General features: G+C 36.8%; 2 protein-coding genes across 9 annotated transcripts in view; one reads left to right on the top strand and one right to left on the bottom strand.

Annotated features, from left to right (window-relative positions):
- PCM1 (pericentriolar material 1) overlaps positions 1-6896 on the top strand; it is a 43172-nt gene extending 36276 nt beyond the window's left edge. For all 8 annotated transcript variants that reach the window (XM_065736974.1, XM_065736973.1, XM_065736981.1 and 5 more), the window contains 7 exons: positions 1808-1946; positions 2503-2651; positions 2965-3040; positions 3720-3973; positions 4187-4279; positions 4396-4519; positions 6145-6896. In XM_065736974.1, the coding sequence (XP_065593046.1) occupies positions 1808-1946; positions 2503-2651; positions 2965-3040; positions 3720-3973; positions 4187-4279; positions 4396-4519; positions 6145-6170 (861 nt within the window). In that variant the 3' untranslated portion in view covers positions 6171-6896. The remainder of the gene's footprint in view (positions 1-1807; positions 1947-2502; positions 2652-2964; positions 3041-3719; positions 3974-4186; positions 4280-4395; positions 4520-6144) is intronic.
- A 3366-nt stretch (positions 6897-10262) lies between these two features.
- On the bottom strand, positions 10263-14743 carry LOC136048468 (general transcription factor IIE subunit 1-like). The gene is made up of 5 exons (XM_065736118.1): positions 14730-14743; positions 12566-13032; positions 11904-12105; positions 11144-11370; positions 10263-10764 (listed from the first exon to the last, which is right to left on the bottom strand). The coding sequence occupies exons 2-5, from the start codon at positions 13011-13013 to the stop codon at positions 10370-10372; spliced, it is 1272 nt and encodes a 423-aa protein (XP_065592190.1). The 5' UTR covers positions 13014-13032; positions 14730-14743; the 3' UTR covers positions 10263-10369.
- Positions 14744-15199: the final 456 nt, after the last annotated feature.

Raw genomic sequence — 15199 nt, 5'->3', positions numbered from 1 at the left:
AAAAAATCTGCCTTCATCAGTTACTCTGTTGAATGCCTCAGTAAACGTAACTTGTATCTTGTCTCCTTAGTTGTTGTTTGTATTCCTGTTAGTCTTTGAGGGTTATTGCATTTCTTATAAAACTTTCCTTTTATCTTTCAACAAGAGCATTGAGATCAATAAGGACAGAAAAGCATCTTTAGTACTACCAATTTGTGAAATTCTACGTAGAATGAGTTTTGCTTTAAAAGCGTCAGTTTGAAAGTCTAAAGAGGGGCTAAATGTTGAATGCTATGCAACTGGAGTAGTCTGTGTTACTTTCTTATTAGCTTTAGGGTAGGAGCTTTCTTTTACTATTCTTTTTTCTATATTACAAAACAGCTGTGAAATTTTTCTTTTTCTATAGGATTTGATCTGAGGCTGTTCCCTCTATTCTCAACTCCAAGCACTGAGAGTTTAGTTATTCCTTAATTCTTTTAGCAGCAAAGGCAGTGAACAGAGATGGCACTTAACTATTTTTAGCAACAAGCATTTTCTTTTTTTAATCTTATCAAGTCATTTATTTTACCTCAAAGAGGAAGTACATGTTCTACCTTGAAGCACAGAGTAGTTGAGGTACTATGAGTTGACCTGTGTGTTCTCCAAGTTAACAAATGTTAGAAGCTAAAATGTTTCCTTTTTTTCTTTGTTAGTTTCAAAAAGCACAAAATCATTGTTTATGAGGAGTGGGGTTGTCTTTCAAATTTTGTATCCAAGCAAGGATAGGATATAGGTGATGCATGAAGCAGTGTTGAATGCTTTCCTGTATGGGCACAGAATCATAGAAACACCAAGACTGGAAAAGACCTCCAAGATCATTCAGTCCAACTGTTCACCTGTCACCAGTATTTCCCACTAAATGTGTCCCTCAGTTCAACATCTAAATGTTCCCTGAAAATCTCGGGTTGGTGATTCCACCACCTCCCTGGGCAGCCCATTACAGTTGCTTGATCACTCTTTCAGAGAGGATTTTTTCCTAATGTCCAAACTGAATCTTCCCTGGCACAACTTGAGGCCATTCCCTCTAGTCCTATCACTAATTACATGGGAGAAGGGGCTGACCCCCTCCTTACCACAACTTCCCTTTAGGTAGTTTGGATTGGATTATCCAGACTGGATATAGATATATATAGAGAGACTTGTATGGGCATAGGGTAAGCACTTTCTTCAAGAGCTTAGAGAGTCTGATACTGTTTTGTAAGTAACATTGGAAATTTGTGTATCATTGTTTTGCTTGTTTCCGCATAGAAGATTCCTTAAGATTTGGAGCAAAACTCCAAGCTTTACTTGGGATTCATTCAGAGTGAGCAGAATTTTCTCACTTAGGATACTTCAGTAATTCAGCAGAGGAACTGCTGAATAGCTATTGCCAAAGGAATGAAAATAAGCAATTAGAAGTATTCCTAACATCTAATAGAGGCCTTTTAGTAGTGAGGGAAAATTGCTAGAAGGTAACAGTGCAAGTATTTTTTACTTCCTCATTTTAATGACTGAAAAAAACCTGTTTAAAGCTAGTTAACTGATATGAGCCTTTTCAGATAATGAAATACTCTGTTATGTACCTTATAGCTATGTCTGAAGTGTGTGTTCTGTCATAGTAGTATCTGATGCTGTTTCTGAAGTACCTTTCCAGTACTTGTTATGTGGGCATCTGTCCTTAAACATTAGCTTTTAGTCTGTAGATATTTTATTTCTGAAGGGAAAAAAAGGTGACTCCTTTCGGCAGGAACCATAACTTAATCTTTAGATAAACAAACATGAAATTACACAGTATTCCTTGTTTTCCTAGGACAAAGATGAGACTGAAACTGTAAAACCAGTACCAGGCTTAGAAGCATATGATGGTAACGAAGTTCCTGAAAGTCTCAAGTCTGATGGTTCTGACCAAGAGGAAGATGAGGAAAGTGAAAGTGGCCCAGTGGCAATAAGTAAGTCTTTTCTATGACTCGTTATTCAATGCTTTCTCATAGTTTTAACCAACTAATTTTACAACAGAATTTTTTTAAGTACTTCTTAGCAACAGCTTCTTTTACCAGTTTATTCTAGACAGTTCTCTTCTAGTAGAAGTTTTCCAGTGCTTTGTTTACTAATACCTTGTTAAGGGTTAAATGTTTCTAGAGGAGCCTTTGGTCTTTGTAATTGGTAGATCTGAGGACAACAGCTCATGGTTTTGTTTTCCTTATATTTCCATTATTTACAGTAATGTCTTTTATAGCTGTGATGTTTCACACTAATAGAGCAGTGAGTGATCTTTTTTTATTGTAACATGGCTTACTCAGAGTGGATCTCGAAAGTATGCAATCATCATAATAATTTCAAAGTATTCTTTGAAATCAGTGTAGTAAATCCCAAAACAGATTTGGATTTGCAGCCATTCTTATTCTGTCAGATGTATCAGTGAGAGTTCTTATTGAGTAAATTGAATGAGGTTGATCAATATGTAATTCCAATACGTTGATGGTGTTATGTTGATTTACCTTTTAGGTTTATCAAAAGCAGAAACTCAAGCTCTCACTAATTATGGCAGTGGAGAAGATGAGAACGAAGATGAAGAAATAGAATTTGAGGAAGGACCTGTTGATGTGCAGACATCATTACAAGCGAGCAGTGAAACAGCAACTGAAAATGAGCAGGTATCACCAGAGCTGGAAAGGCAGAAAAAACCTAAGCCATCACATAACTTTTCCTAAAAATATCTTTGTATATTTTTTTTCCTGTTGCACTGTTTTCATATTAGTATTTCCTATGAATGTATTTCATATGCTTCAGGTATTTTGTTTACATATATTTACATGTGAATACTGTGAAATGCGTGCACATATTTCATACTAGTTAAGACAAAAACATGGAACTAGTGTTTCTAAATAGCAAAAGAGTGAATTAGACAATAAGCTATGATACGTGATCAGTAGAATTTGTTCTAAATCATTTTCATCTTCCCAATAGACTTCAAGCCAAGAACTGAGTAAGACAAAAGACAGTGATATTTTGTCATCTGAACAACAATCTGTTAATGTTAAAGGTAAGACCAGTATGAAGTTAATTGAGAGATTAACACTTTTATTTGAGTTTGCATACTCTGAGAATTATCTCAGTGCATGTGATGTATGAAGGAAGGTGATGAAACTTGCGTGAATTATTGGATTGTTGTTTTTTTATGGAACTGTGTAATTTAAATAGATACGGCTGTGTTGATGTAGACACAGTAAACCTTCTCAAGAGGAAGCTTGAAATAATCATAAATACATAGGTGTGTTACAGTTGATTTTTTTTATGCTAGCATGAATTTCAGAAATTTTTGCTGCCAGCCATTGATACTCAATTGTAGTTGGGTAATTTGTCTATTATAGTATTTTGATGTTTGGATTTGTCTGGTGCCGTTTTTTTCCCTAATTCTACCATTTAGTAGCAGTTGAAATAATGTTATAGTTTAAAGATGTATACTGAATTGAAGCTTATTAAGAAGTGAAAAATCATTTTCTGTCGAGAGAAACACTGACAGGTTCTATGGATGTTGATACCACCTCCTTTCCCTCTGTCTTGCTGTTGAAAATACTGGTGTATAGTTCACTTTCATTGTTCATTTGTAGTTTTGAATCATGATTTGTTTAAGAAAAAATGTACTCTTGCATACTCAGAATATTTTAGTGTCTCTAAACATCAAAAATAAAAGCTAAAATTTAAATTTAATGTGACTTTAGGAGAACAAGAGGGAGCTACAGTTTTACCTCATTACCTCAATGCAGTGGAGAACACACCACCTTTAACAGTGAATACGCCAGAATCATTTATTTCGGCCAGTATGAAAACAGAAGAATCAAGTTCATCTTTACCAGGAAATGAAGCTCAGATGCTAGATACAGCATGTGTAGTAAACAAGTCTTCTGCTGCAAGTTCAGAAAGCTCCATGGCCGGCAGTCCTGACACAGATTCACCTGTGTTAGTGAATGAATATGTGAGTATATTTCAGTTGAAATGCATCTAAAAGAAGTAAAGCTTTATTATTATTTTTTTCGTATTTCAGTATTATTTGTAGTTTCTGATCTTGTACAGTTTTCATCTACAAATTTAATGCACGCTTCTGTTTGATGCACTCCTTAAAATGTTTTAAAATCTTAATTTTGAGTAAAAATAAAGTGGCACTAAATGTCACTGTTTTTATTAACAGGAAGCTGGTTCAGGAAATATAAGTCAAAAATCTGATGAGGATGACTTTGTGAAAGTTGAAGACTTGCCCCTTAAACTTGCCGTCTATTCAGAGGTATTTTGCTGAGTTTTGTTGGGTTATGATTTAGAATTGCATGCCCTAAATATCTTATTTATCAGAACAGCAATAAGAATTGGTCAGAACTGAGTTTTGTTTTACCTGTTACAAAGGCAGACTTACTGAAGAAAGTAGCATCAGAGGCCCAAACCAACAGCTTGTCAGATGAATTATTGCATGGAGGTGGAGAGCAAGATCAAGAATTAGTAGGAGATGCCCAGACTCTGAAAGAACCAGGTAAGAATTATTTTCTGTATAGTCTCCACATGTATTGGTATGAACAGATTTTGCCTTATATACATTCCTGTCAGATTCTTTGACTAAACATCATAAAAGGTTAACATTTCAAAATGCATAGTATAATTTAATGGTTTTAGAACTTACAAATAAACATTTACATTTGTTGTTAATATTTTAACATTTTAATATTCATTTTAATATTTTAAATTTTAATTGCTAGTATTTAAATCAGTATTGCTACAAAAGCTCTAGAGACTTTACAGAATAAGAGAGTATCTCTTTAGGAAAAATAAAATTATTTTTGTTATAAGGAATACTACAAGTTAGAAAAACTCTTAGTGTGTATGATGGCAATAAATATTTTCATCATAATTTTCATGAAACTCCTGCACCTACAAAAACTTCACAGTAATCTAAATCAACTTATTTTTATTTTAATATGATACCGATATTGGGATAAAGACTCAGAAAAGAGTCAAATATTTGCCCAGCCAGTTTATTATTCTAAAAGTTTTGGTTATCTAGACCTGTTCATTGGATGTGGGATGAAGGAAGCAATAGTAAAAAGATTAGAAAATAAAAGCAAGGTTTGTTATAGGAATGGAGAGATAGTTACCACCACAGTGTCACAAAGTTCCACGAGTCAGTTCAGAAGCAGGAGTGGGGAGGTGGGGTGCAGATTCTCTCTCTGTTAGTTGATTGCAGGCAGAAGGAAAACACAGCAAGGGAAAAACATGCACTTATTTTTGATTTTTGTGTAGTGTGTAATATGTACACACACACATTGTCCAGTTCTTCTTGGGTTGCGTAGCGATGGCACATCTGACACAGGTACATCAGTCCAGTGCAGACATATCTGCATCAGAGAAGCCAAGGCCTCCACAGAAGGCTGAGCCACTGCATCTCAGGAATAGTCTGGAATGTGACAGATGTGTGAAGGCTTTCCCCTTATCTTCCTTGTTCTTGATACCTCTGTGTAGGCAGAGACAACTCCAGCTGTCCTTGCGCTCCACAGCAATCTCTGGGACAAAATGAGTTTTTGTACAGCATCTCACAGGCATTAGAGGCTTCTATACAATTGTTAGGCTTGCAGCTCTTCAATGTAAGGTGTAGGAAGGATGTGCAAAATGGATAAATTGGGTGTTCTGATGGCAGTATTTTTCTGCTAGTGTAGATAATCCCAATTCTTCAAACAACATAAGCGGACAAAAGCATTCTCTACTGCAGTTGTAGTGACAGCACGGTATCTTCCAGGATAGTGTGAAGATGCATCTTCTATTTCATACAGTGCTTATCACCATTCTGCTTGTCATAACCGTGCTAGCAGAAATCCATCACTTCAGTCTGGTGAATATGGACGCAGAAGCCTGATGCAGGGACAGCGTGGATAAGGATGCTATGCCACTGAAAGTGTGTAGCTAGCGATTAAGACATTGTTTAAGTGGGACATAGCTGTAGCTTTTTTTCAGGAGCCCTTGAGTTAAAATCCTCGTGAAGAAGAGGCAAGGATCAAATATTTCTTGTAATTATCCGTTATTCATATTCTTTATCAAGTTGAAATGTTGTTAGAGTTCTGTCTGATGCTTTGAAGCTAGTAGACATTAATACTCTTTATTTTACAGAAACTTTTGGAGCTCAAAGTGCGTGAGAATAAGCTGAAGATACCTGCATATTTAAACTCTATGTATACAAGTGCATATGGAAAATCAGCACTAACTTCACAAATTCTGACAGCGTATGAAAATGTAAAATAGTTTTTGACACGCTGCCTCTTAGAATAGGTAGGCTAACTTCTGCCTGTGGCAGTTGGAACAGCTGGAACTGAATCTTCTTTTATTCAGTTTTGCTGCACTGTTCTTTTTCTGTCTTAATCTTTTTTATTGTGACTTGTTTAGTAATTTTAATAATTTGTTCAAAATTGTAGTTTTAAATAAAGTTTGGACTTGTCTGTAAATTTCTCTTTTGGAAGAATTTCCTCTGGCTTATCAAATGATATGAGGAGTTTGTTGGAAGCTAACTGACTTAAGTGTTGGTGTTTATATAGTTTGCTGCTCCTGTTCAGAGAAATGTTTAGTTTTCCTGGGAAAAGAAACTCCTGTCTCACAGCTTCTTTGTCTTCTACAAGCATGACTTGTAGATACAGTCTGTATCTCCTCCTTGCCTTATAGCCTAAATATAGCTGGCCTGTAACTAATACTCTGGTTCATGGCCCATGGAATTAATTTCTGTCAGCACATTTGTCTGAGGTGAAGTAGATACCCTGTTTTGTTGTTAATTGCCAAAATACATTTTTTCATTATTTCCAGTTCTGTGCTTTTCAGTATGAAACCAGATAAGCTTGGCTGAAAATTTTTATATCTTTTCACATGTAACAGTTAAAGTAAACCTGTAGAATTTTTCCCTTAAGCATTTAACTTGGTGAATGGTTTTGGATGTACAAAGGAAGAAATACAGAAAATTATCATTAAAAGTTACTGTGTATTAAAAAAAAACAAACAACCAAAAAAACCCCCCAAAAGTTCAAGGTAGCACCTAGTATTTTAAATCTCCTGGCAAAGGCAGAATTAGGGTTGTAGAAAAGTAGATTAGAAAACTAAATCAGAATAACAATTTTATTTACTCTTTCATGTTCCTAATTATATCAGAATTCCTAGTAACAAGGAGTCATAAATTGGGCTAGAAATAGCTTACCCAGTATTATCTACTGCAATGTAGAGATACCGTTTACCATTTGTTATGACGAAGCTGTTTCCAAGGCAGTCAGGAAAGCAGTGATCACCTTAAATTCAGAATTTTCTTCCTTCTTGATTAGTATTACAATATGGCCATATGGTATGGAAGATATTTTAGTACTAGTGAAGGCTAAATAAACCCGAAGTACCATGAAGTTTGAATAAAATGAATCTGATTCTACTGTGATTTCCTTTTTATTATTTTTTTATTTCAAGCCTCAGCTTTTATGAATGGATTTTAAAATGTCAGATTAGAAATAAGGAGTGATTGTAAAAGTATTGTATGTATTAAAAGGTTTAAAGACAATTTAGTTACCGTGCGGACTTCAAACTCACTATGATACTGTATGTAGAGGACAAGGGAAGTACTCTGTGACATTGCAAGCTGATGAAAATGAAAGCTTTTAATCACTAAATGAACACAGGAATTGATAAACCTGATAGAGAACATAACATTATTTAAGGCAAAATATGGTTTACATATTAAATGTTAAGCATAATACATTTTAATGGATTTGCCCTAACTCTGGTGATGAAATTTTGAGCAAAAACTGTATTTCAACAGCATGATTGAATTCAGTGAAGATTATAAATGCTTACTGAGACAAAGGTGTAGTACAAGTGAGCCACTGGCTTTGCTTTGATGGTGGATGAAATTGCAGTTGAGGAAGTGTGCATGAAATCCACTGCAACTTTGTCAAGCGTTGCCTCATTTTCCAATGTTAGATAAAGTTGCAGTCATAATTAATATTGAAGCAGAACGTTATCCTCCAGGAAGGGTTGTCTACTATAAGAGAGGTCAAAACTAAGGAAGGATGCCTAGTTGTATGGATGGATTGGTTAAATATAATTTTGAATGAGACAAGATAAAGAATAGTACTTACCCTAATTACATTCATCACCAGCACTGTATGCCATAATGTCCACAGAGAAGTAGTACTGATCTCGTAGTCACACCAGCGGGAATTATACTACTGCTGCAGGTAGGCATAGCAGGGAACAAACCTTTTATTTTAAAGCCCTTGTACTTAGGACAGCTCTTTGTATGGAGTCTCGCTCTAACAGCTTCAGGAGCAATAAAGAAAGCTGATAGTGTGCAGTGCAGGTGAAGTCTTTAGTTGCAACTTCAGGATTAAATGCTGTTTAAAAATCCACGTAAGGAAGGGAGGAATTTTGTTGTTTTTTTTTTAATAGTAAAGTTGATGTAATTATAGCTGTCAGGAAGATGACATGCTGAGGGGAAGAAAGAGGCAATAGTAACCAACCGTAAGAAATTATAGGCCAACTTGAGACAAATAACCAATGAAAAGTTCTTACCTTTATTGTATGCTAATTACAGATGAGTGACTTCTTGGGTATAGCTTTTGAGAAGTCAGTTCTATTATGGTATCTGTTCTGAGTGTTGTAACTGCTTAAGGAAGTCTCTGTTTCAAAATCTTAATTAGAAATAATAGAGTATTGTGTGTCAGAATTCTGTATAGAAATAGCATTTTTGTCTTAGTTTTTGTTAGTAATTTGGTAGGGTTGAGGATATAAAGGCTTGTGTTGTTTAAAGCAGCCTAAAAATAACTGAAACTGCCCTGTAATTATGTTACTGTTCAGAGCTGTAGTTCTGTAATCCATAGGCTGTACTTAAGGCTAGCTCCCCCAGTTAAATGAGACGTGAGACAGGAGAAAGAGTTGACATTCTCCATTTTGCAAACAAGAAACATTTTTCATGGAAGAAAACCTTCAATGATGGGTGAGTTACTCTGTGACAAGAATGAAGCCTTCGACATTCTCCTGCCTCTGACACTGTAAGTCAATTCTCTCCATACTAATCTATCTACCTTTGGTATTTCTTTTTTTTGTTCACACTTTCTCTCTTCACAGAATCACTGAGTTTAGCAGGTACCTTTGGAGGTGATCTTGTCCAACCCTCTTGCTCAAGCAGGACCACATCCAGACAACTTTGAAATCTACAACGTGGGAGACATTACAGCCTATAGGGAACCTGTTCCAGCACTCAGTCACACTCACAGTGAGGAAGCATTTCCTGATGTTCAGATAATTTCTATTTCAGTTTGTACCAAAATATATAATAATATTCTGCTTTAATTATTGCCTGCTGAAATAGTATATTTGCCAAAGGAATTAAGCTGTATCTTATACTCAGATATCAAAACTTCCCATTTGAGTAGAATGTCTTTCTTTCCAGTAGTAGTAGAAATCTTTCTTAAGATGGGTGCAGAAGAGTATGAATCAAAATTTCTGCTTGGTAAACTGCTCACACAGCAATCTGAACCAAAATAAATATTATAGTACACTACCCACTGTAGGCATTTTAGAAAAAAAAGTGTGAAAGGCACCTGTTGGGGTGACTAAATGGCTGCTGTACAGCCTTCTGTAAGGAAATAACAGTGAAATGGGAACAAACATTTTTTGGAACTGTTCAAGATTCTGAATTTCATTGTGCTGTTCCCTTAGGAACAATGTATGGAACAGTAAGTGAAAAGGTGTTTAGGTTTTTCTTTTCTCCTTTCTGTTGTTTTTAAGATGAAAGTTAACATACCAGAGCTGATTTTCTTCTATTGCTAACAAAATTTAGTAGCAGCTCTTTGCATGAAGTTGCTGTATAACAATACTAGTGCATAGAGAACAACCTACAATCCAATTCATGGAGCACACTGGTACAGAGTGAAACCAAACCCTGTTGGAATTTGATTCACTTTTGTTGATTGTAGGAGGGAAGGTACAGTGACTTTTTTTTTAAATAGGTTATGACACTGCTTTTGAAACTTTATTTTAATCAGATCAAATAATTCCAAAATGAACAGAATATTGTATGTTCCAAAATTACTGATTACAGCATTCACAAAAGTATAAGCATTAAGTCAACAGAAAACCCTTAGTAACTTTGGGCTCCTTTTGCTGCAATGCCAGTGTTCTGAAATGTACTTACCTCCTACAGGCAGTATTTAGATTAGGATTTTGTTAACGGAAGACATTCAAACAAAACATAACCCATCAGTGGTAAATTTAAGATCATAAGTTAAATGACTAAGTTAACTTTGTCTTAGTCCAAAAGAAAACTTTACCCATTCAATACAAGCTTGTATATTCAGTGCAGTCATATTTACTCAAACACCGACTGGAACATTTCTTGTCCTACTTTTATATAAGCTTCTCTTTCTTCATTTGTCATGAGAGACACAAGCTCTGGATTTTCACTAATTTCACCATATGAGTAAGGCTGACCAGCTACCATTAAAATAGGATCTAGTACTTCTTGCTCTTCCTCTTGTTCAAACTTGCTGCCTGCTACTTTTGTTATTACTGTGCTAAAGTGTTTGGCATTTTCAGACTCATTAGTGTCACTGCCTGGTTCAAGTAGTTTGCTTTTGACAGCAGGAGCATGGTCTGTGCCAGAAAAGGGCTTCATGGATTCGTGGATGAGAAGAGTCTTGATGATTTCATTCTCAGTGACAGTTTCTTTAACAGTTTCCTCTGCTTCTTCAGAAGCGTTTGTTCCTAATACACAATACATTAGAGCTATGAATAGTTTTAGTTACCACAGATACTGTGTAAATGAAATATTTTTTCCTACTTCGTTTAGCATTCTTTAAAGCACAGGCATTTCATAGAACTTTCTGCTTTATAAGTCAGTACCAGTGTTCTGGCTCTAAGCAGGCAGTAACATTGCAGGATATGGTGTTTAACTTCTGGCTTTAGGATTATTATGTAAAGCAGTCTAAAAAATACTTTTCAGAAACTAAGTTTTGATAGTCACTAGACCGGAATTGAAGGACTATTGTATATTATGAGCCAATTGCATAACATTTTCAATAGGAAAGCTACATTTAATTGTAGCAACACGCTGCTAAATTATTTATCAGTACTCAAAACTTACCAGCATTGTTGGTGATGGCTGACGTTGCTCCTTCCACAGTGCTGTGTGTCATCCAGATAGGTTGCTCTTTAGTTGCTTTTTCTTTCTGTTTCTTCTTGTGCTTAGAATCTTGGACATCAATAATTAAGTTTTGACTATATGTATTGCCAAAAGAGGAATTTTGGGTGGCCCATTTTTCAGGTCTGCTATAAGGTTCCAGCGTGCTTGAACATACTTTCTGGTCAAAGCTAAATGAAATGATAGCCATTTTGAGCAGATTAAATACAGGCAAGAGCCCTGCTTCCCATTGAGATTAACCAACTAACCAAATGAAAAAAACAATTGAAGGAACAAGTTTTAGATACCTAGCTTTAACAGGTTCTCTCTAGTTTTAAATAATTTTCATTCCCCTTACCTCATAATAGAAACAAGTGATTCTGAACTATTGATTTTTTGCACTGTTTCTTCAGTAATGCATCTCTAGATAAAAGCATACCTGTAGAGTAACATTACTTTATCACAGGAAAGGCTGGGAACTATATTAACCAAAGGAGAAGTCTAGAAAACAACTCCTTAAATTAAGTAAATTTGTAGCAATTTGGAATGCCACAGATAATTCAGGCTTCTTCATTAAGGAGTTTCCCATCATGTACAGTATACAGTACTGAACAAGGCAAAATCAAATAAAGCAGCCTGTAGATTAGGTATTTCAAAGATGCTACAACTGGAAGGCTGCTGGAGAGGCTTGTATTATTGGGAGATAGGCAAGTTATATTTATACCTTTCTGATATTCCTGGGATTGCTGTTGGCTGAGGTTCCAACAAGTCATATGGCAGAACAGTATCTTCTGCCTCACGCAGTAGCACAAAGATAGGTTCCATCTGCTCGTTGAATTTTGCTAGCAAGGTTCGAGCATCTTGCTTAGGCAGTGCTGAGGCATCTTCCTCTACTTCTGTATTGCAGTAAGTACAGCGGAAAGTCTCTGCAACGTTATCACAATTGGAAAATCTCATCTTCGCAGAACGCAAAAGGTAAGCAGTAACTTGTTGAGAAATCCACACCTGGATAGTTTCCAGAATACTCTCAGCTTTACTAGAGTTTCTACATTTGTTCATTGCATCCAAAAAGAATTCAAAAGTTCTTAAGACAAGTTTACTTTTTTTTCTTTTGAGACTGTATTGCCATGCTAGCTATGTAAGAGAAAAGTACCCATACTGGGGGGGAAAACTTAGGTTGGTTAGACATGAAGTAGATAGTAATTTCCTTCTTTTCTGATCTTCTTAGTTCACAAACATATGTAAAGACATTTGCAAGCATAAAGAGCATCTGCTGGTTTTAGTTCAAAGTTTTACAGTTCAAAAAAAAAAAGGCTTGGTCAAAACATATACTAAATCCTACATTTGTGTCAAAATGAAATAACTCACCAGCCTGTAAATACACACCTGTAAATACATCAAAGAGTTGATTGACTTCCAGGTCTGTGTATGTGCTAGAACAAGATGGACATTTAAAAGAGGACCTGGTAGTTGAATCCCGCTCATCTGTTTCTATCTTCCGGCGTACATGGTCCAGTTTGTATTTTATCACATCTACCAGCACCTTATAATTGATGTAATAGTAGTTGAGCCTGGTGCTCTTCCCATTAGGCCCTGTTTCAACTCGCATACGTAGCTTCACAAACTTATCTGCCTTGAGTGTGTTGAGAACAGTGCGCAGTTGCTTGTGTTCGTACTTGAGCAGCTGTAACAAGTCATCCTCTTTCACACAGGGGTAGCGGGTCAGTACATCCACAACCAGGGAGTGCTCTACTCCATAGAAACCCCTCACTACGTATTTGGCAAGGCGCTTTAGGGCTGCAGGGACTTCTGTGGTAACATTTTGCTCTTCCATCACAAGTTGAACCACTGTCGGAGAGAGAGGCATTGTACAAGCAGTTACACTAAGCCTTTTTGTTCACTGTCACTTGCTCTTCTGCAAGTCTCCACTGAATAAATTACTATAGAATCCTTAATCTGCGGGATGGTATTAATAGACAAAAATTAGGTATTCAGGTACAGAGATTACAACTGAAGTATTCGTGTCCTCTTGTGTAAAAACTCACAGAAGCTATCTAGGAAAATAGGTCACAGAAGACTGTGTCTTCATGTCTAGGCCTGCCTGAAGTATCCATTTTCACTCATGGCTTGTGTCCTGACCTGTAATTTTCACAGCTGGCTAAGTGAGAAATCTGTAATAACACGAACTAGATGTGGTTGTATCTCCTTGTGTAGCACAGCTACAATGGGTATTTGAGTACCTCTTAGTGGTACCTCACCTTTTTACAGTGTCTTTTTTTACTGTTTTCTCCCTTGCTGGCTATGATGGTCAAGCAAATGCTTAGAAAAGAATGTTCTATCTTGCTCAACATTGCCCTCGCTCAGTACAGTGTTAGGGCTGAGACTGCTTGGTCCAGAGCATCAGAAGGTAGACAGCACATTATGGCATATAGTAAGTTGCTAGCACTTACATTGACATCCACTGCTGAGAGGTACCTTGTTCAATTCTGCAATGCTGTTAATATTGCAGTTACCCTTCAACAGAAACCATAGTTAAAAACAAAAGCTATAATTTATATTTACATCTCATAGGGAAAACACTGTCTTGTCATTAAGCCAAGTATAATCCTGCTGGTCAGAGGCTAGAAACACAGAAAGAAATGGGCACTACCGTGACCTAAATCTCCCACAGTAAGAGCAGGGAGCACTGTATCAGGCTGTTCAGATGGAGGAGATTGAATGTCCGCACTTCAACAGGGTGAGGGCCTGAGGAGCCTGACCTGGCTCTGTTGTTAGCTGCATCACGAGTAGAGGTTGGACCAGATGGCCTCCAGAGGTCTCATCCAACTTGCTTTTTCCTTGAAGTAATAATTTAACTTCTTTCCTCCTTATTTTTATTTTCCTCCTCTCCAGTTCTACTTTCCCTTCTTTGTCCTCATTCTCTGAGAAGGCTCAGTCAGAAGGCAACATAGCTGATAGGACTGGATAGATAATCCCTTTCCCAGGTGGGAAAGCATAGGTCATTGAGCTTTTGTTGAACGGAGTCTCACAGAACTAAATCTAGCTGCCACTGTAACCTTAGCAATAGCTAATACTGTCTGTGTACATGTGTGCAGGTGTCTGCACTGGGGCAGGGACATCCTCTAGCCAGTTACTTTGTCTGTAACTCCATCCCTCCCCCCCCCCCCCCATCCTTGATGAAAACTCAAAGTCACTGCTTCATTTACAAAACACACAGACCTGAGTACAGCAGCTGTCCTCAAGCCACTCAATCAGCTGCACTCAGCAGGACATTTCCATTTCACCACCTGCAGCAAGGTCTCTTCGCTCTTAGTGCTGAGGAGGCTTTCTAGTTTTCCTTCAAAAATCAGGAAAAGCATATGCAGAAGAAATAGTCTTCATATAAAGTATAGTTGAGAAGCTGCTATTGGACCAGACTAAGAGCTTAGATTTGCTGCTTTTGGCCCAGGGCTATGGGCTGGACTCCTATGTCTGCTCTTTGGTGTTAAAGCACTGAAGCACTTGAGTAGGAAATGTGATTTCTGGAGTACAGAAAAATAATAATTTAAACAGGAACAGGATAAGGAGGCAACCTCATTAAAGGAGACATCAGACCTGAGCTGTAAGCTTGGGGTTTGCTGGCCTATCGAGTCTTATGATTCCTTATCCCAGACCTGTACTTGCATGAAGTGCAGAGATCTGGATTGCACTGAAGTGCTTCCAGTCACTTTAGTGTTAATAGCACTTCAAGTCCAGAGTCTTAGAACCATTAAAACTATTCAGGGGAACAAATAAACAAAAAAAAAAACCCAACATGTCCAACACTCCCAACACCAAACCAACTAAACATAAAAAACCCAGCACTTACTCAACAAAAGCCACTGTCCATCACCTGTAATGCAAATACTATGAACATATCTTGCAAAAATGCTACTAACAAAGAAAAAAAAAGCCAACACATAAATTTACTCTCAACTTACAGTAGAAATGTAAGTATCCAAACTTTTGGTCAAATGTAGAAGGCAATGGCTTTCTTTTAAC

Source organism: Cyrtonyx montezumae, unplaced genomic scaffold (genome assembly GCF_038088225.1).
Source record: "Cyrtonyx montezumae isolate F1298 unplaced genomic scaffold, pur_monq_1.0 scaffold_2, whole genome shotgun sequence".
In the NCBI taxonomy this organism is placed as follows: Eukaryota; Metazoa; Chordata; class Aves; order Galliformes; family Odontophoridae; genus Cyrtonyx; species Cyrtonyx montezumae.
Note: the sequence above shows the minus strand (reverse complement) of the source record. Positions and strands in the feature narration are given on the sequence as shown.